This window comes from Mustela putorius, unplaced genomic scaffold (genome assembly GCF_011764305.1).
Source record: "Mustela putorius furo isolate JIRA1106 unplaced genomic scaffold, ASM1176430v1.1 tig00000788_pilon_pilon_pilon, whole genome shotgun sequence".
Classification (NCBI taxonomy): Eukaryota; Metazoa; Chordata; class Mammalia; order Carnivora; family Mustelidae; genus Mustela; species Mustela putorius.
In genome coordinates this window covers 147452-173379 of record NW_025421481.1, presented here as the reverse complement: position 1 = coordinate 173379, position 25928 = coordinate 147452, and the positions used below count along the sequence as shown (strand labels likewise).

Here is a 25928-nt window from a genome sequence, read left to right as displayed (position 1 = left end):
CAAACAAGGACAGTCTTGCTCCCCACGGCATCCCCAGCAACTTGGCAGGAGCTAGATCAGTAAGTATTTGTGGAATGAATGCATGACGGCAGCGATCTAGCCATCAAACACTTATGGAGCACCTGCTGTGTGCCAAGGGCTATGCTGGCCTTCAGGGATGCAGGAGTGACTCAGACACCATGCCAGTCTCCAGGAATTAGGTCACACAGAAAGGATGCACAAACTGTTTCCTGGAACGCTTCTAAAAACGGTCAGGAGTTACTCAGCATGCCCCTTCCCAGAGAGAGGGGAGTGGGTGAGATGGTGAGACCACTCCGCACCAGGATTCTTCATTCATCTGAGCATGGCTGGGGTTGAACTCATCCATAGGGTCTGGATATGAAATGATTGAATTGATTCTCTTTCAACCGCGTGTCGGAATGAGCCAAGCGAGTGCTGCCTTTTCAAGTGGGCCCCTCGGGAGGCTGCGTCCTCGCTGCACTTCATAGTTACGACAGTGCTGGACCTTTTCTTTGGCCAGTGCCCCCGGAGAAGCTAGAAGCCATTTGAGGATATTTGTTTCACTGCTTTAGGATCACGCCTTATTTTTGTTCCTTCCCCTCCCCAAACTGTTTGGGATAAAAGCGTTCTTCCAACCACTTTATCCCTCCAACTTGGTTCCAAGTGACTTTGGGCTGTTTCCTAAAATCCAATCTGTGATCAAAAGAGAAATATTTTCTCTTGAGTTAATTGAGCAGTGTGTGCCCTAGGCTGTGGATTCGGCAAGCCCAAAGAGAAGTCCCCCAGTTGTCACGTACCCCAGCAGCTCTATCGGAAGAAGTGTTCAATCTTCCAAACTGTCTGTGACGAAGGGGGCAGGATTCTTTCTGATGCCTCCACTCTGGTGTTTGTGTTAAGGAGGAGGGGGAAAAATGACAAACTCTACGTAGTTTACTTTTATGTGCCCGAGATCTAGCACAGATTCTGGACGTGTAGGTACCCAGAGAGGTTTTACGGAGAGGAAAAGTGGAGGATGATGAGGTCCGACATCGAAGTGTTGATCACGTTTCTCACGGTGCTGGCTCAGGTCACACGTCACATCTGATTGATATGTGATCGAAGGTGATCACAGGCAGCACCTCCAAAAGGAAACTGAGGTCTGAGGTTAAATAACTTGCTCAAGGTCATCAAGCGAGCAGGTGACCACACTGGGGTCTGAGCCCCTGTAGGAAGCCCTCACCCTGGGCCGTTAAACTGTACTCATTGAGAAGGTGATGGGCATGGAATCATAATGATCCCAAAGAGACCAATGGGTTCAGCCCCCACTGGGGTCATAAAACCTCCCTTCAGTCAGTGGGTCCCTGGCTGTCTAGCTGTCTGGCTTTTCCTTTAGCATTTGTGTTCTCAGGCCATCCCACCGCACTGCTCTTGTTAACAAAGATGCTTCAACCCTGGGACCCCAACAGAAAAGGCTGCACAAGGGAGTGTGTGGTTCGAAGCTCCGCTGAACGGGGCGCCTGTAAGCTCCTGTGTATTTTTGGAACATTTCGGAACCTGCCCCACCCAGAATGGGGCTGACTAGTGACAGCACAGGAGAGAGGGATTGGGAATGTGAGCCGAAAGTGACCCAAAGTCATACCCACAGGGACCACAAGTCTGATCCCGCTAACCTACCGGCAGGTTACTTGGTCCTCCTGGGCCTCGGTTTCCCCATCTGGAGGAAGAGTTCTCTCCTGGTCAGGACCAGAAGGCGCGTGCCCTCTTGCCTGAGGTTTGCTCACTGAGCGTTTGTCCACAGGCTGGAGGAGAACTACGAGATCGCGGAGGGGGTCTGCATCCCGCGAAGTGCCCTGTACGTGCACTACCTGGACTTCTGTGAGAGGAACGACACGCAGCCTGTCAACGCGGCCAGCTTCGGGAAGGTGAGTCGGCCTCCCCAGCCCTCCTCCTCTTCCCATGTTCTGAGTCACTTACGCACCATTCTTAAGCATTGCTGACGTCTTCGTTGCTTTGGTTTTTGCTGCAACCAACACATCTTAACAAGGTGATAACCAAGCCGAATACCAAACGAACTAATTGCCAAGTATTGAAAACCAAACGATTCGGACAGGTCCTCGAATGAAAAAGCGAACACCTAACTTGAATTTCCTCAGTACTTAATTTGCAGGAAATGGCCTCTTTTCTCCGAGAGGCCAATGTTAAACTCCCCAGCGTGTTGCGTGCGTATCAGTGAGACTGGGGCGGGCAGACTGCTTGGCTTTGTCCTGGGAAAGCCTTGGGGAAGCTGGAAAACGGCCTCACATCGTTAGCCTGAGGGTCTGAAAATCCTCTGTGGGGGGCGATGCTATGTGTAACATGACTGCCAGCCTGGCTGCTGTCTGTCCATCTCATGATAAAAATACATTCCACACTTCAGGCAATGTCCACAAAAACTCCTTGTCGCTGGTCATTCATTTTAACAGGCCAAGGAGCACTGCTGGAACACTCGTCTAAAACTAATCTTTAGTTTGTTTGATAGAAATGCAGGTTTGGGGGCACCTGGGTGGCTCAGATGGTTAAACATTGGACTCTTAATTTAGACTTAGGTTATGATGTCAGGGTCGTGAGATCGAACCGTGAGTCGGGCTCCGTGCTCCATGCAGAGTCTGCTTAAGATCCTCTGTCTTCCCTCTCCTGTGCCCCTCCCCCCACTCTAAGTAAACAAACAAATAAATAAGTAAAATCTTAAAAAAATATATATATATGTTTTTATACCTCTAAAATACCTAATTTAATTTGAGTCGGTACATCCAAACTCTTCCTTATTTTATTAGCTTCTTTCCCCATGTAGAAGTTTTGCTGCATCTGCTCTTTTTGTGAGCAGATGCAGCAAAACTTCTACATGGGGAAACACAAAAGAAATCCTGTGTTTTGCACCAGGATTCCTCACTAGGTTTGCGAGTGCGCCCATACCAAGGACTGAAGTGGCAAGAAGTAGTGACCTTTATCAGTCATCCGCTGGGTTAGGGGACAGAGAACAGCGTCAGGCCTGAGCCAGCGACCCCTGCCCCTCCGCCGGAGTTCAAAGCCACGTGGCTGAGAATTAGCTCCACTGAGGAAAGGGCAGGGTGCTCCATGGTGACTTAGGGGAGGGCCTATGGTTTTGTGATGCATTCCACGTGCAAATAATTGTTTAAAAAGTTGAGTGGGGAAACCAACTTTACCGTTTCTTTCATTCATTTCTGCGTTCCTTCGGTGTGGGTCGAGATGGGCTGCGTGGCAGGCACTGTGTTCTGCGGAGGCCAGGAGGAAATGGAGTGTGGGTCCCACTTGTGGAGAGCCTCACAGTCGAGGGAGGTCGGCAAGCACCTCAGTGGGTGTGAGAAGGAAGGGCATACCAAGAATGCAGGGGGAACTGGAGCTTTGTCACGCCTCTGGGGTCCGGGGACATTCGCTCGCATCCCCCCTCTCGCAGCGGCCCCAGTGGAGAGCTCAGATAAGGCCTGCAGTGGAGGGAGAGGTTGGGTGAACCGAAAGATCCAGAATGCTAACTGTCCTGGACTTATCCCTTAACTTCTCTGAGTCACTCTGACCTGGGACTCTTCCTTCTGCCCAGAGCACCTCTCTCCACCTGTGCTGTTCAGGACAGTAGCCACTACGGTTGTTTAACATAAGCAGAAGAAAAAATTCTGTCCTTCAGGCACACTAGCCCTATTCCACATGCCCACTGGCCACAGGTAACTGGAGACTGTCCTACTGGGCAGTGCAAATAGAACACTTCATCACCACACAAGGTATTATTGGACAGCCCTGTTCTGAACCATTGTGAGCCAGGGATGAAACTCACAGCCCTCTGGGCTTTGCACCAGACAGCCCGCAGGAAGCACCGGTGATCTCAGGAGACTGAAGTCTGCAGGAGGGACTTAAATCCCAGACAGGGTCCTGTGGAACGGGTATCCCCAGCTCAAGACTCCCCACCACACTGGAGGCCTCCCCCTGCCAGTTCCCCACAAGTGGTCTCAGCCCTCTCTGCTTGGCTGCCTCCTCTTGCCCCCTCCACCACCTCCCACAGCTCACCTCCCCCGCCTTCCTCCTCCCGGACCACCTCCACCAAATCGCCCCTGTTCTCTGATCCGAGTTCCTGCTGACCTCTATGCACCAAATGGCTTTTCAGTATCTTTTTCCAAATAATAACTTTTCCTCTCTAAGAATTATAATGTCAGCTGCTTCCAAAATAGTCACTGAAAAGGCAGCCAAACGCCATCTTATCTTCATTCCAAAAGCAAGGACATAGTCCAGTGGTATTAAAAACACAAATGGAAGAGCTCTTTGCAGGTATCTAGACATTGATTTCAAATGTATTGGGAACCGGGGCTGTCCTTCCAGCCACAGAGGACAAAAGGGGTCCGCTGAGGGTTTCCGCACTAAACTCCTCGAGCTGGAGCCCCAGCCACACTCGCCCTTCCTGAGGGCTCCCAGCTGCTGCCGCCCCCACCCCCCCAGAAAGGGATTGGTTGTTCTGTGAAGCCTGGGATTGTCATCCTGGGCAGCCTTGCTTTGAACAGATCCATCCAAACTTTCGATTCATCTACGAACTTTTAACTCTGAGTAGACAAGGTTCAATACTTGGGCTTCACGTTTAGAGAAAAATGTCACTGGTGGCAGCTTCCCCCTACCCTACCCCCACGTCCCCAGCTTGCAAAGTGGGCTGAAGTGAAGCCGACGTCAGCCTCGAGGCTCTCCTGCCGGGTCGCCTGGCTGGGATACCGTCCTTGATAAAGTGAGTAGGGCGCAGCAACTGTTTTGCCCCAAGTACGAGCCGAAAGAGATCCTCTTTCCAGCACTGTGGCCACACACCATAAGCCCTGGCTTCCAGTAATACCGTATTGACTTTGGGTCCCAGAATTAATTTAGGCATCGCAGAGAATGCTGAGGCTTCGAGCCGAGCTGGTCTTGTGCCTGCTTTTCTGCTGGCCACCACGGAAGGTGACCCAGCTTGGAGTCACTGGAATTTTCTGAGCTCCCATTTCCTTACCTCTAGATGGGAGTAGTTACTGTAGGGATAAAATGACAAATTACTGTAGGGATAAAATGACAGAGCGCCTATGAGAACATTTTTTAAATTGTGACATGTTCTACCAATGGAAAAAGGCGCCGCTATCTAAAACTGGCCTCCCTCCATCTGGCTTTTTCTGTTTCCCACCATGCTTTTCTTCTTTTCTTTTCTAAAGATTTTATTTATTTATTTGACACAGAGAGAGAGATCACAAGTAGGCAGAGAGGCAGGCAGAGAGAAAGGGAAGCAGGCTCCCTGCTGAGTAGAGACCCTCCCCCACCCCCCCATGTGGGATCATGACCTGAGCCAAAGGCAGAGGCTTTAACCCACTGAACCACCCAGGCGCCCCATGCTTTGCTTTTCTTAGTAGCATTTATCATTGTCCCGACTGTTACCTGTATGCTACAACTAATGTATTACATGTTGCATGGGTAGTTATCTACATGTCATTGCCTATTATTCTACCACTACATACTACAGATAGTATAGACTGTATATAACTAGTTATATACTGGTTATAGACTGTACATAACTGTATAACTATCATATATATGACATAACTAAAAAATATATATGTGTACGTATATGTTAGTTGCTTGTTTTTTATTTGCCTCCTCCTCTAGAATGGAAGCTCCATGAGGACTCTTTTGTTCACTGTGAATCCCCAGCTCCCAGAATAGCCCCTGGCGCATAATAGATCTTCAGATATTTATTGAAGATTGAATGACTTATGTTATGGACAAGGACACTGGAATCCTTTGACACTTGTGAATTTGTTTGACCCATATGAAGCAGACATGGTATCCATTTTCCATTAGCCCATTTGCTGAGCAGGGATGAATTTGTTCAGGTACCAGGGGAAACTTGTTGTGTGTTCCTGTACTCTGAAGGGCCACCTCCAGAGTCCTCTGTTGAGCCTTCCCGCTCTGTCCTCTGATGACATCACAGAGAAACCCCATAACATCTAATCATCATTTTGGTCTTGGTTGGATAATTAAAACTCCCCCTCAGCTATGAAAAAGTCCCATTCGGTCCACTTTAAAACCTCCATCTGTGGGTGCTGGGGGGGCTCAATTGGTTAAGCATACGCCTTTAGCTCAGGTCATAATCCCAGGGTCCTGGGATCGAGCCCCACATTAGCCTCTCTATTCAGTGGGGAGCCTGTTTCCCCCCTGCCTGCTGTTCTCTCTGCTTGTGCTTTCTCTCTCTGTCCTACAGATAAATAAAATCTTTTAAAAGACAAAAACCAAACCAAACAAACAACAAAAACCTCCATCTGACAGGGAAGTCAGAGTCTCTCCCTTCCTGAGTGAGGCGCAGGATTTGCTCTGTGCCAGGGGGCACGGTGGGCCCTCCCGCTGTCCTCCGACTTCTCCAGAGCTGGGCCAGAGGGATGTCGGAGAAGAGCGGAAGGAGGAAAGTCAACGGGAGTCACTCTGAGCAGCTGGTGCCCTGCAAGGTCTCCTCCTGCTAGTGACCTCTGCTGGGCTCATGGGTTTGGGGGACCCTATGGATCTCCATCCACACTGGCTAAAGGGATGGGCTCTGCAGCTGACCTCCCTTCCACCACTTACCCCCCAGGCCGCTCTTGTTCCTCCACTGAGTTGTGTCAGAGGGTTTTGACTAGCTTACTGCATACCGACTGTTACACCCCGACTCTCAGAGATGCTCAGATGAGCCCCCGCAAATGGAGCTAGTGTATGGGACAGGCTGAACTCAGCAGTGTGCACACAGAAAGTGACTTTGCTTTGTTCTACCATGTTCTGGCCAGGCCTCCTTCCCTGACCCTGATAGTTTCAGGGCAGGTTTAAGAGCTTTTGGGTTATTGATTATAAGAGCAAGCCTCTTTTCAATAATTCAGACTCTTTTAGACATTCAGACTCTTTTAGTCCAGTCCAGTACAAACCTGCAACCTCAAATCCGCTTGAATATGCCTGTCTGACCTCCAGCTCAGCCTTGACCATGTGTGGCCTGGGGACCTGCAGTGGGGAAGAAGAAAGCGTGATCTGACCTTTACTTTTCCTTGAACTTTTCTTCCTGCTGCTGGAGTCTGCAGGCTTGTCAGCTTGAGAAAAAAGACTTCCAAAATAGTAACCCTAGTTTTCCAGAAATAGCAGTAAACTAAATTTTACAATGGAACTGTCCATTGAAACAAACACAAGATCATAGGGATCAGTTGACCTACCCGCGACATCATACCCAGCTAAGTTGCCAGAGCCTATTAACATATCATTCTTGGGGCTGCTGGGTGGCTCAGTTGGCTAAGCATCTGACTCCTGGTTTTGGCTCAGGTCATGATATCATGGGTCATGAGATGGAGCCCCACATCAGGTTCCGTGCTCAGTGGGGAGTCTGCTTGAAGACTCTCTCTCTCCCACTGCCCCTTCCCCTACTTGCCCACACTCTCCTTCCCTCTCAAATAAATAAGTAAATTTTAAAGAAAAATGGGTAACTCTTTAACAGATGTTAGAAGTACTTAGCTATGTCTAATTATGAATGCAGCACTCAGACTTTTTATAAAATGAATAAAAATCGCAAATACATAGAGCTTTCTATGACCTGGTACTGCTGTAAGCATTTTACATAAATCAGCATTCTCCAAACTACTATTTGAGGTAAGAACTGCTATGACCCCCCCCCCATTTTAGAGATGGGTAAACTGAGTCCCAGGAAGGTAAATTGCCCAAGGCTACATAGCCGGTAAGTGGACGGGAACCTGGGAAGTCTGGCTCCAAGAGTCCAGGCACTTAAACTTATGTCATTACCCAGAGCATTTATTTTTGGGGGAGTAGAGTATGTATGTCTAGAGGCGGGAAGTAGGTCTATGTGGACAACAAAACCATGGGAATTTGGACTTCGGTGTGGTCATTAGCAGCTACGTGCAACCTCTTATATGATGGAATTTGGGAGTGAAGTTTTGGCCTGTCTCTCAAGGGCAAGTGTGCTGGTCATTGCAGTTGAGAAAGGCCCCCCACATCTTGCCCCACCAGAGGGTTCTAGGCACTGTGAACCCTGTCGCCAGAATTCCCCATGCTGCTTCCCCCTTAACACTTGGGTTCACCCAGTTATTAGATATTCATTGACCTCATCCTGCTGTGGCCTCAGCCCTGTATGGGTAGGTGGGAACTGGAATGAAGAAGATAGTCTGTCCTTGGGGCGCCTGGGTGGCTCAGTGGGTTAAGCCTCTGCCTTGGGCTCAGGTCATGATCTCAGGGTCCTGGGATCGAGCCCCGCATCGGACTCTGCTCAGCAGGGAGCCTGCTTCCCTCCCTCTCTCTGCCTACTTGTGATCTCTGTCTGTTAAATAAATAAATAAAATCTTGAAAAAAAAAAAAGAAGAAGAAGAAGAAGAAGAAGATAGTCTGTCCTTGAGGGGTGCAGGCTGCAGAAGGGACATATCCCTACAGGAAACCACAGAGCACAGTGGCAGATGTGCCCCTGAGCTGGAATGCCCATGAGTGGAGGGGTGCAGAGAGGAAACTGCGGCCTCCTCGGGGTGGGGCAGGGGCAGCAGCCGGACAGCGGGGCCAATCTGGGAGGAGCCCCAGACACCCACAGTCATCCTCTCCCCACAGCAGCCCTGTGAGAGCCACAGAAGCTGAAGAGGGTGTTTTACTGTCACCAAATACTTCTTTTTTCTGCGGCTCCACTGGTCTTTTGGAAACTCTTAGCAAAAACTCTACCTTTACAAAAATGGAGCATCCCTGCTTAGCAGCAAGCTAAGCTTTTTCAGAAACAAAAAAGGGTCTCAGATCTCAGAGTATGTCTCTGACTTACTGATGGATTGCTTTCCAAGCATCTATTACATGCGTTGGTGAGAGGTTGAAAGGCAAAAACAGGTCTTCTTTAACAAGCCTTGGTTGAGGTTCTACTGTGTGCGATAGGCCAGGAGTTTCCAGTAATGCCAGCTGTGGAGTCTTAAACTTGAGGATAATCACCCTTGCTCTCTGTACCCCCATCCCTCCGTCTGTCACATGGGAAACTTACATACAACGGTCTCTACCACATGAGCTGGAAGTACTTTGCAGCCAGAAACAGTCACGGCAGTGTCTCGTGTCCTCCTCATATGGCCCTGTGAGCTAGACGCTGGTTGGTTTGTTCATTTTGAAAGTTGACATGGCTGACTCTGGCCACTGGAACCTTCTCTGTGAAGTAAATCCTGGGTGGAAATCAGAAGGTGGAACACTTGGGAATCATGTTGGGAATGTGGCTTTAAAAAAATGCTATTCTCCATCCCCAAACAGTGACATAAATTAATGAGTGATTTTGCTTTTCTTCACGTAGAATAAGTCTAAGAGACTATTACCCAGTGCTGCCATTACAGGTCTAGAAGAGCATCAGGGACCTGGGAACCTTCGATCTTTCTGTGCTCTGGCCTTTGTAGCAGATGGCTTCCAACTTTGCATTACTTCATACCTCATGGGCCGAAGTGGCAAAGGCTGTATTCCAGGCAACAAGTGGGAGAAAATGGGGGGAAGAAGAGAAAGGTCAAAAACTCCAGCCAAATCAGCTGTCTTCAGGAGCTTTGCCAGAGCCCTCTATCTTGCCTGCCGCCCCTGGTTGTCAGGGGAGTGGGAAACTGTTGAACATTGCCCCCTGGAATAAAAAATTAGAGTTTGGTTAATAAAGAAAAAAGGGGAAACAATGAGACATTTTAGCCACATAATGACACTTTAAAAATCCATTGTATTCTGTTTTTTAAAAATTGAGATGTAATGGACATATAACTGATTAAAGGTGTACAACATAATGATCTGATATATGTGTATATTGTGAAATAGTCACCAGACAAGCTTAGGTACCATCTCTCATTACTGTAGTTAATAATTTTTTATTGTGATTAGAACCTTTTTGGTGATAAGAACTATAAGGTCCACTGTCTTAGCAGCTTTCAGATGTCCAGCAAGTCGACAATAGCCACCGTGCTGACCTTGGTGTCTCCGGGACTTACTCGTCTCCCAGCTACAAGGGGGAACCTGTTGACCCCTTTTCCCTACATGGCCCTTGTGTATCCACTATGAAATGGAACCCAGGATCGTGAAAACGTGTACCAAACACCCTCAGATTAGGAGCCCATGGGAAGGAACAGAGGCAGCACAATGCGATCTCTTAAGGCTCGGGCAGGGTAACGTGATTTACAGTCAGCACCGTCCAACGTGTCAGCGAGAGACAGATTCGTGGACAGCTGTGACACAGAGTAATTTGAATACATGGAAAGGCCAGGTCACCTCAAAACTGCATGTCCCCTGAAGACTTGTTGATGTCTCAGAATCCTCAGTTCCTTTTCTTGAGGAAATGCAGCTAGAACAGAGCCGGATAATTCATTAATACGCATGGGTTACTAAGATCTCAAATGGAAAGTGTTCAAGCTATTCAAGGGCCTTAGAGATTGGTTGGTGGGACCCAACCACCTTCCTTTTCTAGCTGAGGAGATGGAGAGAGGGACTGAGTGGTTCTCCTGAGGTCACATGTGTCTTGGCAGGGCTGGGGCTTTGGGGTGGGGGACACCAGGAAGCAGTAGAGAGACTGAAGAAGGGGAAGCTGGGGTGCCGGATGTATGAATTGGGTTCATTGATAGCCTGCCTTTTCCCCTTGAGGACTTGAGGCATTGGCAATTTGGGCTGTGGGTGGCTTTTCCGTACATATTTGGCTCCTTCCTCATGGCTGGCCATGATTGAGCAAAGTCAAGAATCGCCCAGCATGTTCTGAGGACCCATGCTTGGGGCAGCTGCATATACCTTGAACGGAGAGGGAACCAAAGGTTCCTCTGACTTTGCCGTCTCTCCTCAAGAGCGCTGACGGGCCACCCCGGCCTGGGGTCGTGTGCACCCCCATGCGGGGCCACTGACCAAGATAAAGGTGCTCTTGGGACATTAGGATCCTTCAGGAACGGTCTCTTTCCAGTTTTCAAAGGAAACCCTTCGGTACATCGATAGAGTTTCTCAACTTTAAATTCTCGTGCATGTTTTTCTCCACTTTTAGTACCTGCTGTGGAGCGTCTGTGTCAGGAGGTCTGATGTCACCCCAGGTCCCATAGTTTGTTATTTCAGGTGTCTCTCCTGTCGTGCCGTGTGAGAGCTCAGAAGTCAGATTGTGGGGGCTCAGATCCCGTCTCCACCATTTCCCCGCTGCATGAGCTCAGACAATTTCTGAATCACTTGGGGCCTCCATTTCCCATCCACAGAATGGGACAGTGACAGCGACCATGTGGAGAGATGTTGACGTGATGGCGGTCAGAGGGGCTTCCTCGGCTCAGCGCCTGGTAAATACAAACACTGACGCCACGGGAGCTGGAATCATGATTTCAGTTTACCATGGCAACCGCTCATGACTTTCCTACATGTTTTTAATATATCACCGCCAGCATCGATGTTTCGACTCTTCCTCCTGAACAATCTTGAGAACAATTGTTCTAAAAATTTCCTGCTCGCACACATGCTGCCATTGCCACCCTCACCCGCTCTTGTTATCGCCCTCAGAGTTATTCCAGGTTTGACTTAACCTGCTGCTTATGTAACTCACCTCATTCCAAGTAAGTCGGCGTGTGACGACTGGCTCTTCTCATACTCTCACACGTGACACGTCACCAAGGCAGCCTCGGGACGATGCTGGGCTCACCTACGGAATCTGAGACTTCTTGGAATTGTCATCCATGGTACTTCTTAAGGGGCAACACAGTAGCTACTACCCTCCTGGCCCTGGGGGTGTCCACAAAGTCCTGCATCCATCCATACGCGTGATTTGAAATTCCATTCCTGTCTCATTGCACTAGATAGGAGTTTCTTGAGAATGTTTGAAATTGCTCTTGGGGGATTTCCTATGAACCTACAGTATCCTACTCCCATTGACCCCCCCCCCCACCACCAAGTACCTAGTGCCCAGCAGGTGTGACAAAGAAACCATTGAATGGTGAGGGTTATACAGCATCGTGTAACCACTCTGGCAAACACCCATTTCAAAATGAAAGAATTGAGGTAGGCTGTTTAAAAATCCTTATTGGTAGTACCAGATTTAATTTTTATTCTCTTTTCTGTTAAAGGGGTGAGGTTTCTTGTCAACAAAGACAGTGAGTCCATATCTCACTTTCAGACTTAAAGTTGTGACGGTATTAATTCCTTTAGCGAGTCAGGATCCCTCATCATTTCTTTCTTGTGCTCACAAAATAGCGTGTGTGTTTTAAGAGAAGGCACAAGACTTTTGCAGTATACAGTTACAAAACAACAACTTGTCACGGTACTGGATTTCTCATTTCTTGCTATTTGAATTGTCCCTCTTCTCTTCCCACACCCAAGTAACCTCTGAACTAAGACTCACAGCTCTTATTTTTTTTTTAAAGATTTTATTTATTTATTTGACAGACAGAGATCACAAGTAGGCAGAGAAGCAGGCAGAGAGAGAGAGGAGGAAGCAGACTCCCCGCTGAGCAGAGAGCCCGACTAGGAGCTCGATCCCAAGACCCTGGGATCATGACCTGAGCTGAAGGCAGAGGCTTTAACCCACTGAGCCACCCAGGCGCCCCTCACAGCTCTTATTTTAAGCACACTTGACTCTTTCTAGCCACAGAAGTTTTCTCCTTCAAAGTGTGGGAGGATCTGCACTTATCCCATTACCTTGAAACTCCTTTTGGACTGGTTCTTGTTGGTGGCAGATCTTTGCCTGCTGAGGGTGGATTGAATTTTTGGAAACAACCAAGCCTTTTTTCAGAGCCATCCCTGGTGACTAAGTTTGGAGACTAAGCTGGATCAAGATCATACGGTTTGAGGTCAAAGTCAAACAAAGCCAGTCTGTAAGACTAAGGAGATGGAGTGGCTCCAAAGGTGTCCCTTGAGGCAGCATCTAGAGAGGACATCAGGGGTCTCATACCCCTTGCTGGCTCCCATGGGTGCCAGCCATACTGAGGAACAGGAGAGACAGTGGACCTGGGATCCCGTTTCTCCCACTGGCAGAGTTTGTGAATCTGAGCGGCCTTGAATGGCCATAGATCCCAGTACCTCATCTGTGAAACAGGAATCTTCATACTTCCCTCCAGTGTCATTTTTAGGATAAAATCAACGTTGTGTGTAAAATACCCCATCTGGTGCCTGGTCCTTGTTGGCGCACAGTGGGTGGCGCCTCCCCTTTCCCCTCCCCCATCTTAAAAGAGGCCAGTGATTTGAATATGCCATTTCAGAAACATATGCCTAAAACTCACATTTATTTCAAAACTGCACCCTCAAGATGAGGTCAGGGTAGCCCCCACGCGGAGTTTCCTCCGACCTGGAGCAGTGTATTGGTGGCTGGGGAGAAGCGTGGACGAGGGAGACAGATAACCTGGCTGCCGCCGCCACCACCACTACCGAGAAGAATCCCGGAGGCTCCAGGGAGGGGAGATGGGCAGAGCTGCTCTGCCTCCCACTCTGAGCCCCACGGAGCCCCCTGCCCCAGCCTGGCTGCCTAGGCTGAAAGGGAGAAGGGGGGATTCCTGAGTAATTAAAGGGAATTTGGAAGGCTGGGATGTTGCGGAATGTTAGATCAGTAGCTAGAACAGCATGTGGCGTTCTTTAGGCAGGCTTCATTGAATCCATACAAAAAGAGAAAGAGGGGCTGCCTGCCGTCTGCTCATTTATCAAACAGCGCAACTCAGCTTTCACAGTTCCACAAAAGTGTTTGGCTGTTGGCTGAGTCTTGCTCCAGAAATTAAAAGCTGAACAGCCTTAGTGGTGCTCAACCGACTCCGCATTTTGAGACTCAAACCAAACTGTGCGGGGCTTTCAGGTTCTGGGACCAGCTGATTATCTGGTGAAAAGAGAGGACAATAATTTGTAATTTGCTGCCCATAAGAAACACTGGGAAAAAAATAAAAAAAGCAGTAAACCCCCTTCCCACAGGTTTTTGTTGTGGCTGTAACAGCCCTTTCTGTGCGCAGAGTGGGAAAAGTCTTGACCTCCATTTGGGCAGAAGGGGCTGCGGTCCAGCCGCGCCTCCCCCCATCCCCCACCCCCCATCCCCCACCCCCCCCTACTCGGCCCCCAGCCCTTCCTCTTAGTTCTCTGTTTGAAATTACCTTTCCCTCTTTTGGAGGAGGAGGGGAGGGCTTGGCCTTCCAGTACTTCTAGATGAAAAGTATTTTCCCAAAGGGAACTAAATATTCTAGCAGCACAAATATCTTGCTTGGGAGACCTGGATATACCACAAGAGCTTGAAAAAAACGAGTTGGATCCTCCAAAAACCCATCAAAGGGTAACTCCGTCAGTGAAGAGAATGCAGGAGAGGTTTGAGGAGACAGAGAGGGGAGTGTGACCACACGTGGTCTCTTCTCTCCAGCCCCCTGCCCCTCAGCGGGTCAGTGCCCCCCTTGTGGCGCCAGGAGAGCCCGTGGAGGCAGAGCCTTGCTGTAAGCCTGCGAGGTTAGCTGAGCAAGTGTTTTATCCCCGTTTTACAGACAAGAGGCCGGATGTCAAATGGAAGGTCTCTTTTGGCTCCTCAGTTTAGCACAGATAATCGCCTTTTACCCTTCACGGAAAGCAACTTGATGGTATCTTTTACGAACGTTGAAATGTTTCTCCCCTTTAATCAAGCAGCTCCACACTTGAGAAACTATAATAAGGGGAGAACCTCCAAAATGCTAGCAATAAAAATCAAAATCATTCTGCAAAAGGTACCGCTCATAGCATGATTTATGTCAACAGGACATCGGAAGCAATGTCCGTGGCCAGCCCAAGAGAGATACTCACTTATTCTTTCATTTACTGAATCGCCGAGTTAATGTGCTGAGCTGTCATGTCTCCTCTGGGGACTACACAGTGGCCTTTTAATGGCCTCCCTGCTTCCACGCTTGGCCCCTATGGTCCTTTCTCCACCCAGCAGCCAGAGCCATCCTTTGGGAAGCTAAGTCAGCCTTGTTTCCTTTTTTCTTCTTGGAGCCCTCTGACGTCTCCCCATCTCATTAAGGGTAAAAGCAAAAATGCTCACAGAGGCCTACAAGGCCCCGTGTGAACTGTGTTCCATCACCCCTCCTGGCCTCCCGGCCTCATTTTCTGCTCTCCTGAGCACAGAAAGTGCTCACTGGACTCCTCACTCTTCCTGATGCGCGTCAGACAAGCACCTACCTCAGGGTCTTTGCACTGCCTGTTCTCTGGGCTTGCACCCTCCCTCGCCTAGAGATCCAGAAGGTTCATTCCCTCACTTCTTTCAGATCACCCCTCAAATGCCTAGTACTTAGCCCTTATCACCCTAAAAAATAAGCCCCACCCCCACATTTCCCCTTCCCCTCCCCCTGCTCCTTTTGTTTCTCTCCGTAGCACTTACCTGATATAAGATAATATCGACTTTTTAATGTATTTATTTTTGGTCTTCTCCCACTAGGTGTAGGCTTCCTAAACAAAGGCTGTTTCTGTTCAGCTCAGTGTGGTGTCCCTCAGCCTGGCCAAATGTCTGGTGTGTAGGAAGAGCTCAGTAAATGTTTGTTGTTGCGTGAATCCTAACTATGCACCGGCAGGCAACCAGTTGTAGTTGAGGCTGTAGCTTGTCGAACATGGACAGAGCCAAGGAGACAAGGCTGCAGGTCCCATTCCTGGAGAGTCCCATGGGCCGAGGCAAGGACTTGGTGGGGCTGAGAGGAAGATTGAAAGTATTAAAAGCTGGATAAGTGGGTCCTGTGAACCATGTAACTACAGTCCCTTCAACCCAACTGTGGCCCAAGGAAGATTTTTGGAAAGGTATAAGGTAGAGGTTAATATTTCAAAGGTGAGTAGACAAGAGGCAGCCATGAGGGCATGGGGAGAGGGTTCCAGAAAATGAGAACAGCCTGCAGGGAAAGCTGGAGTAGGAGAGAGCGCAGTGTATTCTCGAAACTTGAAAGAAGTTGCATATGGCCTTGGGGACCGAGAGAGGAAGAGGGGAGCGGTGAGCTAGAATGAAGGCCGGGCCAGTCTAGCAGGACGGGTGGGTGTGGACTTCATCTAGGGGGTTCACGGAGAAGTGGTCGTGGTGCCATGATTGGAAGCGGATGTGGTGAGGAGACCATGTTCACAATCCAGGCTCGAGATCGCGGCCTTGGGATTGGTGGTAACGGGAGGATGTCAGCAGCGTCCGGGTATGTTCACGATGGAGGGAGGATGGACGTTGGGCACAGATTGGAAGTGGCGGGCGCAGTCCTGGTTTGGAGCAGGGAGAGCGCTTATCTGGCCGGAGAATCAGGAAAGGGGTGTGGGAGCCATGTACATGCTGGGTGCCCGGGGACTGCTACGGGGGGAAGATGCTGGAACATGGTTCCTGGGGCAGGTCGGGGGGCACTCGGAGAACTGGCGGGCGCCAAGTAGTTCAATTTGGATGGAGCACGGGGTCACGCAAGGACATTGTGAGAGCAAAATTGGCAGTGGAGCGAGGCGTTGCACAGTGCATCTGAGCTCCAGAAGAAGGAGTCTCTGCTCAGGCAGCTGGCGTGGAGAATTGTCAGAGAGGCCTCTGAGGAGACAGGTAATGATCTGGATTGTTCTCTCGGTCAGTCCGTCAGGGCACTCTGAATCGTCCAAACAGAATGACTTTTGCTTACTGAGTATTTCTATTAAGCAGAAGACGTGTTTAATTGCCAGATTTCACTTTACTGGAGGCGGGTGGATTGAATCTAGAGGAGACACCTGCGGGTATCACTGGCCGGCAGCTGTCACCCTCCTGTCAGCTGTTTCTCCCTTTCCCTGGGGGATTGGGGCCTGGGCCCTCAGCGGCTGTTCATAGCAGAGGCCACCAGAACGCTGCCAAGAGTGTCACAGTGAGGCAAACTGGAATCCTCATTGAAGAGCCGATGGGAACAAGTAATCATTTCATTCCTCACCTGATGTGTAAATGCAGGAATATGACATAAAAGGGAAAAAAAAAAGGTTGCTGTTAAAAGAGGGGATGAGGGGGCCCTAGGACCCTTTCATTCATTCAGAGGCAATAGTAGTGTCATGGTAATGTTGAGTCAGACTGGGTGCCTTTGAATCCTGGGTCCACGTCTCGTGAGCTGCGTGGCTCTGTGTGGGCTACTTAGGCTCTCCAAGCCTCTGTTCCCTCATCTGTACGAGGGTGTAGCAGTGGAACCTGGACCGCTGTAATGATTAACTAAGATAATACACGTAAAGTTGTTGGCAGAGTGCCTGAACCAGGACTTGACCCCAAAGCAGGTGTGCTTAACCACCATACCGACAGCTTCGCCCTTTGCCAGGGAAATGGAGACGGGAGCATCTGAGGTCATGTGGGAAGGTCCCAGGGGAATTGCACAGGCTCAAAGAAAGAGAGGAGTTCCTCCAGTGTGAACGGGGCACAGCGTGGGTCTGGTGTTCCAGGCAGAGGGAAGCAGCGTGTGCCTGGAGCTCAGGAGACATGTAGGGGGTTGGGTAGCGGGATTTGAGGCTGAGGTGTTGGACTGGGGCAGATCACAGAGGGCCTCATGGACCAGCCTGAGGAGGCTGGATTTTTATCCCGTGTAGGCCATGAGGACGCATCTAGCATTTTCAACATGTAAATGAAATGATCATATTTGGATTTTAGAAAGGCGGTGCTGGGCTGGGCAGCAAGACTGGGGGCAGGCCAGGCAGTTCGGAGGGTGAGGCTGTGGGTCCCGGTGAGGGGTCGCGGCAGGTGAGGGCAATGGCTGGGGGGACAGGGAGAGGTGACCAGGCTCAGTGGGTGTCTTCGTCAGAATCGGTAGGACATGGGGCTGTGCGGTGTCGGGAAGGGTGTAATCTCTCCTGCTTCTGTCTTGGGTGACTCAGCGGAGGCTGGTGCCGGCCACGGAGTTGGTAAAATGGCACGTATTGACCCATACAGTGTTCAAAAGGAGCAAGTAAAACCCATAGGCCAGCAAGGAAATCGTAGGATTCATTGATTCATGGAGTCAGAGGCCCCCTTCCACAACTCGATAATTCCCCAAGACCACAGCGTGGAGAATTTCAAATGCACTGTATGCTTTATTGCCTCTTGGAGGTAGAACAGCCAGCTTCAGAAATCTGTCCTTGTTTCCTGGGGGCTTTCGGGAACATCTCTAGACCAGAGTCTGCGGCCCTGGTACCTTAGCCTGGGGCCAGGACATCATGTAGGATGCCGTTTGGCTAAGTATGTAGAAAGATTCAGAAATTTGCCCATTCTCTTCAGTCATGTATGATCAGGCTTAGGAACAACAATGACAACAACAAAATGCTACTTTTTTTTTTTTTTTTAAAGATTTTATTTATTTATTTGTCAGAGATAGAGCGCGAGCGAGAGCGAGCACAGGCAGACAGAGTGGAAGGCAGAGTCAGAGGGAGAAGCAGGCTCCCCGTGGAGCAAGGAGCCCGATGCGGGACTCGATCCCAGGACGCTGGGATCATGACCTGAGCCGAAGGCAGCCGCTTAACCAACTGAGCCACCCAGGTGTCCCCAAAATGCTACTTTTTGATTATCTACATATGGTTTTCAGGGAATAGGCCATGATTTTTTTTTTTTTTTTTAAGAAAAGTAAAAGAGCCACCAGAACCTTGTGGAAGATTTCTGGTGCTTCTTTCAAGGTCATCTTGAACTTCTTTTGTCAATTAGGAATATTTGCAATAAGAAAATCCCTTTTTTATTTACAGAAAATGTTGACCTTGTACAAAATGTTAAAGAAAAATCTTTTTGTTCTCATCACGATCCTACTAACCTAACAATAGCCATTTTTACTTTTCCTTCTTCCCTTTCCATTCCTATATTTGTGAAATAAATTATAAGCATAGCATCAACGTAGTCTGAGGGATGCTATTTCATTTATCATTATGTCATACATAGACTTCCTGTGCTGTGACATAGTATTTGTTACTCTCATTTTTTTTTTTTAAAGATTTATTTGAGAAGGGGAGGTTGGAGGAAGGGCAGAGGGAGAGAGAGAGAGAGGATCTCAAGCAGATTCTCCACTCAGCCTGGAGCCTGAGCTGGGGCTTGATCTCACAACCCTGAGATCAGGACCTGAGACAAAACCAAGAGTGGTACTGGGACGCTTAGCTGACCATACCACCCAGTGGCCCCTGTTACCACCATTTTTAATGCCTGCATCGTGGTCCGTTGAGTGCACATATGATCATTTAGCCAGCTCCCTGCCATACACACTTACACTGTTTCCAGTTCCTCTTCCAGTTCCTCTGCAGGATCTCTTACCAGTGGTCCTGCACAAAGCTTTTTGTTACTTCAGATTAGTTACTGGGATTTCATAGACCGAAAGGTATGTATGTATGTTTTGTGAATATACGTATGTATATTGTGAAGGGTTGTACCCATAAACTGTGTCACCAGCAATCTGTGAGAACCTCAGTCTTGCCACACCTTGGAAAGCACCTGACATTCTTTTCCGAATGTCTGCTGATATTAGAGCATTGAACATGGTATCTTCCTGTTGTGCCTGCTGTATGGGGGGAATCTCCCAGACTAAAATGAAGAAAAATCTCTGCTTTTTCCAAAGCAACTCATCAGTGTTTATCTTGTGGGGACTGGGGCTCTTGCAACTTTATTGTAGTGGCTAGATAGGAAACTCTGAACCCAAATCATAATCCCATGTTTAACCAAGTGCAGACTCCATCCATCTTCTTGCTTTCTGTATTTCTCTGCGATCTCTATCCGCATATCTAGAAATGGTCAGTACTGCAGCTTCACGAACAGCTGCTTTGTATCTGGGCAGTTCGGGGGGGAGACAAGTTCTGTGATGAAAGTCCGAGGGCGTCCTTGGCCAGACGTTGTGAGGCCAACCAAACCATGCCACGGATCATGGGCAGATCACGTAGAAAGCCCTGTCCCTGACCCCATTCAGAACCCCCCTCCCCGAATCCTGCTTTTCCTCAGGTCTCAGCCGTTTGAGAGGGACATAGACAAAGTGAGAGCCCATCGCCGCAGCTTCCAGGAGTTAGGCTGAAAGAAACCAGGTCTGTGTCAGATACAGATGTGATGTCCTCCAAGATTTCAAAGAATGACTACATTGTTTCCTGCAGCATCATCACTATCAGATAACATTTTAGAAGCCCTTTTTATTTCCTAAAGTGGTATCGTCATGTTCTCTTATTAGATTTTCTAACCATTCTTGTAAGCAATGCATGTTTTTCTGCTTGGTTTTTTTTTTTTTTTTTTTTTTTTTTTTTTTTTTTTTTTTTTTTTTTATCCATTTTCAAATGAGGAAAACCTGCCCCATTATTCACACTGGAGACAGCTTCCTAATGAACAGAAATGGTCAACCTTCATGGCACCCATTCCAGAGTCTCAATTTCTCTCTAATTTGTCCACTTCCTTCCATCCCACTGATGCTGACTTAGTTGAGGCCACCATCACCTATCCCTCGGATCTGGGGAGGAGCATATAAACCCCAGTGTCCCCAGGTTTCAGAGGAGGGAGCTAAGCACAGAGAAGTTAAACAGCACGTCCAAGTTCAAGTAACTAGCAGGGTCTCAGTAAGTGTCTGTCGAGTGGCTGAGCAGATCCATTAGTGAGAGCATCAGTGTGGCTGGAAGAGAATGGGGGTGGATCAGGAGAGACTCCCCCACGTCCTTGAAAGGCACGCAGTGTTGACGCCCCGCCCGTGGGAAGTCGGCAGTTCGGTCTCATCTCACAAAGGGCAGCCAGCAGGCCGGCTCTCTCTGACCATGCCTGCCTGCTTGGTGAGGTACTAGAAGAGGAGGGAGGCTGGAAGAGTTTGGTGAGAGGAGAAAAGTCCCTTGAAGTAAAAGGGAATAAATTATCAGGATAATCCATGGTACTAACGGATAATTTTTACTGGGTCCTTACCAAGTGCAAAGCATTGTTGTAAATTATCTGCATACGTTTGCTACCAGATTTTACAAGACTTCTCTAAGGTCGGGGTTATTATCATTCCCATTGTACAAATGAGGAAACTGAGTCATTTGAATGTTGACTTGCCAACAAATGGCTAAGTTTCGATCTCTCTAACCCAGGTAGCCCAGCTCCAAAGCCCTTCCACAGAACCCCGTCCTCCCCCTGCCTCTCCACAAACATCATCTCTGTGAACACCAAGGCTGAGGCCTGCTGGTTGTGTCTTCACCTTGGCAGATGGCTTTGCTTCCAAGCTGCCTGCAAATCCTCAGGACTGTACCAGGCAACACTGCGCATGAGCGGATCAGACCCCTGGGCGGGGGTGGGGCTTCATCCCTGCATTCAGCAACTAGCGCAGAGCCAGGTCCCTGCTCTCAGGGAGCTTACATTCAAGTCAGGGGAGGCAGAAAATCGGCACGCAGGGAGCAAGTGCCAAGATAGTTTCAGTGTTCAGAGTAAGAAGAAGACACGAAGCAGGGCCACGAGATGGTAAAGGACTGCTGGTTCTCCTCCCCCCTGGCTGGTCAGAGAAGGTCACCGGGCAGACATCTGAATGTTGTAAGCCGAGTGGGGATGTGGATGAGGTCGCATTCCGGGAAGGAGGGAGCTGCCTTACAAAGGCGCCCAGGGGGAGTGAGCCTGGTGTGTTTCAGAAATAGGGAAAAGAATTTAAAAAGCCAGCGTGGCTGCAGTCTGCTGAGTAAGGGTGAGTCAGAGGAGAGGAAGACCAGGAGGTAAGAGCAGGGGCTGGTGACAGAGGCCAAGGGTGGGTCTTCGTTCCAGGCACGATGGAATCCATCTGAAGGCTTTAAGCAGCAGGGCAGACACTTTCTGCACGCACTTCCCCCACATTGTGAGCAGGAGGGCAAAGCACAGGGCAGCCGAGTGAGACCCCTCAGAGTCCAGGGCCTCACGGTCACTCCCATGCTCCGTCCCCTCCGCCCCACTCCCAGCACTGGTGTCTTCTCCAGGGTCCCTACCGACTGCCAAGAAGTCATTGCAGTCAGGGTCATGTTTTCCCTTTTCTTTGGATTATTGTTTGTAAAACGCAGTGACTATGCTCCCACCTTTTCCCCATGGGTAACTGATTCTTGTGTTGACTTACAGATCATAAGGCAGCAGTTTCCTCAGCTAACCACCAGAAGACTTGGGACCCGAGGACAGTCAAAGTAAGCACCAGCCGCCGTGCCGTCCACAGAGCGCGTGTCTCTGAGTCAGATCCGCACTCTGGGCTGTTTATCCCCAGCTCCGTTCCTGGCGGGAAGTCTGGGTCTGGCACAGAGAAGACAGCAGGGCCCGCTCTCCCAGGGCCTCTGACAGAGAGGCTGTGAGAAGGCCCAGGGCAATCGGGCCCAGCCAGCTGCTTTAAGGAATCTGACTTTGGGCCACCCTGCCTTTTGGTGTTTTTGTCAAATGGTCTCGGCCATCACTTAGAAGAGCACTGGAGGCTTCGTGGACAATCTCTAGTTCCTTGGATTGCTTTGCTGAGCACATTTTCTACTCTGATAGTATCCGGTTGACCAGAGAAGCTACTTGCACCAATCCCTGCAAAAGAGATGGGGTGGAGGGGTCCAGCCAGACCCTGGTACACAGGGCATGCCGTCAAGCAGCCAGCCCGTATCTGCTGTCACACTTTCTGTGTGTCTCATGGACAGAGCAGGTGCACATCACCTGCCCTCCCGGAGGGTATAGTCTGGTGGGGAAAACAGATCAAAACAAGATACACAGATTGTGACAAAGAGGCTTGTCATAGGAAATAAGCAAAGGAGAGTGGCCTAGCTTAGAAAGGGTAGCCCAGGAAAGGCCCTTTGGGAAGAGTCCTGGAAAGTTAGAAGGATGCATGGACCTCTTCTCCTACGCGGGAGTTGTGGGGAGGGAATCTCTGCCTTCACTGCGTAGCCTTCACTAAAATCTGATTTAGAAGGTTTGCCTCAAAGGGTGTTTCAAAAATTATTGGATATTAACAGGTATTCTGTGGAAAAGCTCTGTTTGCCACATACGTTTGGAAAGCATGGAGTTCATTCAACAGGTTCCTTTATGCAGGACTTCTCAGAACCTTTATTATGTTGATGTACACGGTGACTCCACTAGAGGGTGCCTTATTATGTAGCATTTCTAATGCTTTGACCATGTCCAGTAGCAGATCAGCACATACTGATACACAAAATATTGACACTTAAAAAGAAAACAAAAACAAAAAACAACTATATAGGACTTGTTAAGACTTGAAACTGAGGGTTATACTTCAAAAAGCAGCATGTCCCGTAATGTCCCCCAACTCCCTCTGCTCCTCCTGACCCTGGGCAGCATTCCTGTCCTCCCCAGGTGGATTTAACTTTGGAGCCAAGTTAGGTTTAAAAAAAGGTGATCAGGGGCACGTGGGTGGCTCAGTGTCTTAAAGCCTCTGCCTTCAGCTCAGGTCATGATCCTGGGGTCCTGGGATTGAGCCCCGCATTGGGCTCTCTGCTCAGGGGGGAGCCTACCTCCCCCCCCACCCCGCCCCCATGCCCATTGCCTGCCTTTCTGCCTAACTGTGATCTCTGTCTGTCAAATAAATAAAATCTTAAAAAAAAAAAAAGTGATCAAACTGGGAAAACCCCTTTTTTGGTGGGGGGGGCAGTAAAGCTCTAGAAAATAACAAGACTCATTTTGTGTGTATGTGGCTCAGAAGCTCTTGGGGCAATTTCCAATGAGCTTTACAGAAATATTTTGAGCAGGAGATATTTTGGAATAAATTTCTAATAATTTTCCAAAGTAACTGCTCTGAAGTACAAATCTCATCTGTAAGGAAAAAAAATCCAGTATTTGTTTAAAAGTGAGCCTTCAGCCTTGGTAAGAGTAGGGAGTACAAAACCACACCCCTCCTTACTTATTTGCTGGTAAGCCCAGGGGTTGGCACACAATGGGCAATTCAGTCCTCAGATTGGTAGGAACAGTGTTGCATGAACGGAAATGAGTGGGTCTTTGAAAAGTCCCTGGGTCTAATACATTTTTGCTCATCTCTAAGAGAGAGGAGTAGAAATAAGACTGCAAAAATAGCACCATAGTAGAGACGGGGAGGAAAGGTGGTAAAGATGGAATAGAACTGTTTCCCATCCTTTATAAACTTGGAGAGAGTTACCTTCTGCCTACATGTGAGAACCTGTTTTTGTTTTTGGTTTTCTTCTTCTTTAACCCAGAAATAGGCAAACTGGGCACTATCTTTTTTAAAAATTCCGTGGTGTCAGTTGCATGGTATCCCTTCCACAAGGAACCCCCCCCCTGCCCAGGTTGGTCCACACTTTCAACCGTTTGAAAGGTAACAAGAAGCTCTCATCTCCAACCTGCCAGTTGGCCTTAGGAGAAAAAAAATCCCTCAGCAAATTTACCTTGACAGAATATATGGTGGGGGAGGGGGGAGTGTGAGTTGTGTTGACCTATCCTACAGAACTGAAACAAAAAAACGGAGACATTTTTCAAAGCAGAGCAACAGCTTCGCTGAAATGGCTGCTCTCAGCAGCACACTCTCTGGAAAATCAAGAAGTGGTCTGATCTGAATATGCTATCGGTCCCTTGATCTCAAGAGATTATAAAGGGGAACTTTGTTAAGGTTCAGGAGGCGTGTCCTAACCGCCTGGCTGCCTGGAGGACAGTCCTGGAGCCACGGAACCCGCCCCTCCCCCGCCCCAGGGTACCTCTCCCTGCCGCTGGCAGTTATGACAGTTGGGAAGTAGAAGGTGCAGAAGACAGAGAGCAGCTCAACACAAAGAAGAACTTTCTGATAACTGTCCCGACCCAAAATGAACTGGGCTGCCTTCGGAGGGCCTGAGTTCTTCATCCCAGGAGGCATTCAGATAGAGGCGAGATGCCCACTAAGCAGAAATATCACAGAATGGTATCAGGATAAGGGGGGCAGGGAGAGGGGAGGTTATGTGTGCTCATCTCCCTTCCCCGTGAAGCCTCTCCCCTAACTCAGAATGCTTTCTTCCCGGTATTATTTGAGGACTACCCCCAACCGTACCTCCGCGAGCAGCAATGAGTAATTTATGTGCTGTACAGCGTTTCTGAAAGTTGAGGTCCATGAATTTCTTCCACTAGCATTGCCGTGTGGCTATAGAAACCTACTCTAGATCTACTGAATCAGAATCTTTGGGGGTGGGGTGGAGCCCAGGAGTCTGTATTTTAATGTTTTGTAGGTGATTCTTCTTAGTAGCTAAAGTTGGAGAATCCCTGGCTTAGTAGTTAAAGCACTTCAGAGGTTCAAATCCTGCCTCTGTTCAACTGGGGGATCTTGGGTGGGTTACTTCAATTCCCCAGGCCTTAGTTGCCTGGTCTGTAAAACGGGGCTAATAGTTAATTCCAGATTTACGGGGGTTTTGCGAAATTAAATAAGGTAATGTGTCTAGAGTGCTTAGCACCACATTAGCTGCTGGGATGAGCGTCATGTAATAGTAAATCGTGACAGCATCTCCCACGACTGGGGATCATAGAGCTGGGAATGTAATTCAGGTGCTCTACCGAGTAGGCTGGTCAGTCTCAAACTGACGTGCGTCGGAGTGACCCGAGGGGCTTGCCCCAGTGCTGATGCTTGCGTCCCACTCCCCTGTTCTGAATCAGTAGGTCTATGAAGGGCCTAGGCATCTGTATTTTTATTACGCTGCGTAAGTGACTCAGAGTTTGTAGTCGCCTCCCGTGGTGTTTTCTGCTAGGGCAGCATAGTGCCTTCGTGGTCAGAGAGACGGGTGTTCAAGAACCTCTTCTAGAAAGCTGGATGACCTAGGGCACGTGTCCTAAGCCTCCTTCCTTCCTTTTGCTCATCTGTAGAAAGACTGTGTAATAATCCCCATCTCCTAGTAGTAGTTTCCAAAGTCCAAATGTAGGTAAAGTGGTTGGCAAAGTGCTTAGCATGGGGCAAGCACTCAGGAGTTTCTGTAGCTAGAATCTAAACAAAATGTAGCTTCTGTCCCTTCTTCTGTCTTCATGGAAAATGTTGCTATTACTAAGCCCACTTGAGTTAATGAAAAGTTTCGGCCTTTTACATATCCAGTGCCAAGGAAGCCGCCGACTGTATCTTTTGAAAATCCAGTTAAGACTATCTTTATTGACTAAGGAAGATCTGGGCCAGTGAATTGGTGGCAGTGGTGCAGTTAGG

General features: G+C 48.9%; 1 protein-coding gene across 5 annotated transcripts in view; it reads left to right on the top strand.

The window, feature by feature from the left end:
• The window catches only part of RFX4 (regulatory factor X4), a 156603-nt gene that overhangs the window by 56493 nt on the left and 74182 nt on the right, over positions 1-25928 (top strand). For 4 of the 5 annotated variants that reach the window (XM_045084750.1, XM_004743066.2, XM_013051553.1 and 1 more), the window contains exons 4-5: positions 1778-1901; positions 21905-21966. In XM_045084750.1, the coding sequence (XP_044940685.1) occupies positions 1778-1901; positions 21905-21966 (186 nt within the window). Of the gene's footprint in view, positions 1-1777; positions 1902-21904; positions 21967-24521; positions 24672-25928 lie in introns of those variants that run through there. The other variant, XM_004743067.1, reaches the window with a different exon arrangement.